Raw genomic sequence first — 4,447 nt, forward strand, 5'->3', positions numbered from 1 at the left:
CATGTAGCAGATAATTCATATATGGACAAACATAAAGATCAAACACTGAATGTCACCAACTGTTGAAGAAGTCACTGGATTAATCAAATGGAAAAATCAGAAACCCAGTTTGTGTTTCCAGTGGTTCCTGTGGTTTCTGGTCTCCAGGTGACGGGTTGTCTCACCTGAGGCTCTGACTCTGGAATGTGACTCTGTGTTTAATACAAAAGCTCCATTTAAAAACCGCCTCATAAAAGTGAAAACAGTGGTTAGTCTGAGTGATGAGTCTGGGTGGTCTGGCTCTCCACCCGGGGGCGGGGCCTGAGGGGGGGGGGTCACCTCATGATTTATGAGATCTGATAGAGAATATTTCCACTGTGCAGTCCTGTTTTCACGTCTCTCTCTGTTGTTCTTCTGAGGACCAAAACATCAGAGCGTTTATCAGAGTTTGGTCAGGTGGAGACTCGTCTGCTGGTCTCTCCATGTTTGGACTTCAAAGTCCTCTGAAAACAGACTGAACCGAGTAGATTATGTTTCTACAAAACAGACGTTTCATCATCGGATTGATTATTATTATTAATATTATGATTGATGTCAGACTCAGCCAGTTCTACTGAACATGTTTTAAAAGTAATATAAAGCCTCAAACGTCAAAAAGAGGGAGATGTGTGGATCGGAAAATCGGCGACTGAAGACTAGAAGTTATAAAAGTGATTCTACGTGGAGGTGTGGAGTTAGAAAGAAGTCCACCACTTGTCAGGAATCTACCACACAACTCTCAGAGGGAGAGGTGCATTGTGGGTAATGTGGGCGCCAGGTCTTGGCAGGGAGGAAGAATGTGTGGGCTAAAAAAAGACAAGATCTCTGGTTCTGCTGCATCGATTTCTCACACAGCAGAGACCCTGAGGGGGGGGGGTCTGGGGGGCTTGAGGGGGTCTGGGGGGGTCTGAGGGGGTCTGAGGGGGTCTGAGGGGGCTGAGGGGGCTTGAGGGGGTCTGGGGGGTCTGAGGGGGCCATGTGGGCCCCATTCACAGTTTAAGAACAAAACATAAAGTACAGCACTGCATTTAAATACAGCATGATCACATTGTGGTGTAAGTTATTGTTATTATAACTCTGTGTATTGAGTCAGTGTTTTAATGCTCCACCCAGCGAGAACGCTCTGTGACACAAATCAAACACACCTCAGAGACTGTTCGACATGTTATCATCCCAGAGGCTGCTATCTACTGTGTGTGTGTGTGTGTGTGTGTGTGTGTGTGTGTGTGTGTGTGTGTGTGTGTGTGTGTGTGTGTGTGTGTGTGTGTGTGTGTGTGTGTGTGTGTGTGTGTTAGAGGTCATCTACAGTGGTTTATTTTCGGGAGCAGCAGATATGAAACGTCCTTTAACCTCAGGAAGTCTGCAGGATGTTTTTTCTTCTCTGATGGTCATTAGAGACATTTCAAGGTTAAAACGATTCTTTAACGTCTTTAATTGTTGTTTCTTTGTATTAAAGGTTCACATGTTGTTAATGAAGAGCAGTTTATTAATAGTCAGTTCACATGTAAGTGTTACATAATGATCTTTCATTGTTCCATTACACTGTCATGTTGTTCTGTTGTTGTGTTGTTGTGTTGTTCGGTTCCATAGTTTATATGGAACAATGAGTTTGATAACAACCAAATAGTTTTATTTTCTTAACTTAACAATCATTTCAAACTATTAGAACCTGCATTATGCATTTCTGAAAGCATTAAAACGTCAACATTTAATTTATTATGTTTGCAGACTGCTCACCTGTATCTGTTCACCTGTATCTGTTCACCTGTATCTGCTCACCTGTATCTGTTCACCTGTATCTGTTCACCTGTATCTGTTCACCTGTATCTGCTCACCTGTATCTGTTCACCTGTATCTGTTCACCTGTATCTGCTCACCTGTATCTGCTCACCTGTATCTGCTCACCTGTATCTGCTCACCTGTATCTGTTCACCTGTATCTGCTCACCTCTGCTCACCTGTATCTGCTCACCTGTATCTGTTCACCTGTATCTGCTCACCTGTATCTGTTCACCTGTATCTGCTCACCTGTATCTGCTCACCTGAGAATCTGTGCTGTCAGTGTAAATAAACAGCTCGTTATTAGTCCAACAGTGTGAAGCTCATGAATATTCAGACTAATGTTCATTAACAAATCCTTCCTGCAACCGTTTTAGGATAATTAAACATTTTCATTTTCATGAGTTTGATAATCAGAACGTTGATCTACACTAAAACTTAACTTTTAAAAGTAACTTATGTCCTTAAATAAACCTATTTATTAAACATATTCCAGGATTTCATTCCTAAATAGTTTTTTGAATAAAGATCAAGATTTCAGCCATGAAAGAAAAACAGCAGCATAAAAAAATGTTTAACTTTTTAAATGCTTTAATTTCACATCAGTTACTTCAAGAATCTCTGCTGCAAAATCTAATTAATCAACAATAAACTGACTTAAAGTGACAATAAAATAAAACCCGGTGAAGAAACAAACTCCTGATGTTTGTGTTTCATGTTTCATCAGATGAAACTTAACTTTAAATAACTTAAATACTTATTCCAGATGATTAATAACAACAATAAACATGTATAAAAACATGAGAGTGATGCTTTATGTCAGCCCATCAGTGTGTTCTGTGTTGTTGGCAGGCTGCAGGTGAGGGTGCGGAGCTGCAGGTGTCTGGTTTCTCCTGCGGGGGGCGGGGACAGAGAGGGGGGCGGTGATGAAGAGGAGGAGGAGGAGGAGGAGGAGGAGCAGCTGCTCTGCTCAGTCTGTCGCAACGCTTCTCCTCTTTTCTTTGTTTCTCATGAAAGGTTCTGATGGACGCACACTGAACCCGCATTAAAGGTGAATGACCAGCACCTGGACCAGGACCAGGACCAGGACCAGGACCAGGAGCTGGACCAGGATCAGGAGCAGGAGCGGAGCAGGGAGTCAGGGCTCTGCTGCAGGTCTGGTTTCTGGGAGTTTGGATCAGAACCCGGATCATGGGTCTGTAGGGGGGTGGAGGAGACTTTCTGGGAACTTTTTCTTTAGGTCTCCATGGAGACTGGAGTCTTCATCAGCTGAGGAGCTGATCACTCTCTGATCCAGAACCCGTCCTCTGTGTTGATCCCGATCAGATGGCTGCGCTGCTGCTGCTGCTGCTGCTGGCGCTGTGGACCAGCGGACCGGCCAAGAGCGCGTTCCCGCTGCGGCCCTCCTACAGCCTCTACACCAGCGGGAGCGCGCACGGAGCTCGCGCTGCCAGCAGACACAGGTAGGCTGACACGTGCACGGAAAGATGAGGATGAGGATGATGAAGGAGGAGGATGAAGGTGAGGGTGATGAGGATGAGGGTGAAGATGAGGGTGAGGGTGAGGATGAGGGTGAGGATGATGATGAGGATGATGAGGGTGAGGATGATGATGATGAGGATGATGAGGGTGAGGATGATGATGATGAAGGAGGAGGATAAGGATGAGGATGAGGGTGAAGATGAGGGTGAGGATGATGATGAGGATGATGAGGGTGAGGATGAGGGTGAAGATGAGGGTGAGGATGATGATGAGGATGATGAGGGTGAGGATGAGGATGAAGGATGAGGATGAGGGTGAGGGTGAGGATGAGGATGAGGATGATGAGGGTGAGGATGAGGATGAGGATGATGAGGGTGAGGATGATGATGAGGGTGAGGATGAGGGGATGAGGATGAGGATGATGAGGATGAGGATGAGGATGATGAGGGTGAGGGTGAGGATGAGGATGATGAGGGTGAGGATGAGGGTGAGGATGAGGGTGAGGATGAGGATGATGAGGGTGAGGATGAGGATGAGGATGATGAGGGTGAGGATGATGATGAGGGTGAGGATGATGATGATGAGGATGAGGATGATGATGATGAGGGTGAGGATGATGAGGATGAGGATGAGGGTGAGGATGAGGATGATGATGAGGATGATGATGAGGGTGAGGATGATGATGAGGATGAGGGTGAGGATGAGGATGAGGATGAGGATGAGGATGAGGGTGAGGATGAGGATGAGGATGAGGATGAGGATGAGGATGATGATGAGGGTGAGGATGAGGGTGAGGATGATGATGAGGATGAGGATGATGAGGATGCAGATGAAGGAGGAGGTGACATCAGAGTTTGATGACCTCACTTCACAGATGTTTTATTGTGAAAGAGTCAGGAGGTTGCTGGTTTGAATCCCGGTCTGATGTGCAGGTGTGATGTCATAGACAGCTGTGACATCACACTGTGACCTCACACACCTCTCTGCTGCGTTCCCATGGTAACGGAGCCCTCAGGAGCTCCGGATGCTGGTCTCAGTTTCATCTCAACAGCTTGAGATATTTATGATGTTTGATTTGTTTTTGATCTTGAACTCTGAAAGCTGTAACGCTCACTGAGCTCCATCAACCTTCTGACTGACAAACTCTTATTCTGACGGGTCTTCCTTCA

The 4,447-nt window shown here is 45.7% G+C and overlaps 1 protein-coding gene across 1 annotated transcript in view; it reads left to right on the top strand.

Annotated features, from left to right (window-relative positions):
* The first annotated feature begins 2,814 nt into the window (after positions 1 to 2,814).
* LOC129103330 (EMILIN-1-like) overlaps positions 2,815 to 4,447 on the top strand; it is a 19,780-nt gene continuing 18,147 nt past the window's right edge. Inside the window, exon 1 of the mRNA XM_054613749.1 lies at positions 2,815 to 3,259. Within this exon, the coding sequence (XP_054469724.1) occupies positions 3,123 to 3,259 (137 nt within the window). The 5' untranslated portion in view covers positions 2,815 to 3,122. The remainder of the gene's footprint in view (positions 3,260 to 4,447) is intronic.

This window comes from Anoplopoma fimbria, chromosome 2, assembly GCF_027596085.1.
Source record: "Anoplopoma fimbria isolate UVic2021 breed Golden Eagle Sablefish chromosome 2, Afim_UVic_2022, whole genome shotgun sequence".
Classification (NCBI taxonomy): domain Eukaryota; kingdom Metazoa; phylum Chordata; class Actinopteri; order Perciformes; family Anoplopomatidae; genus Anoplopoma; species Anoplopoma fimbria.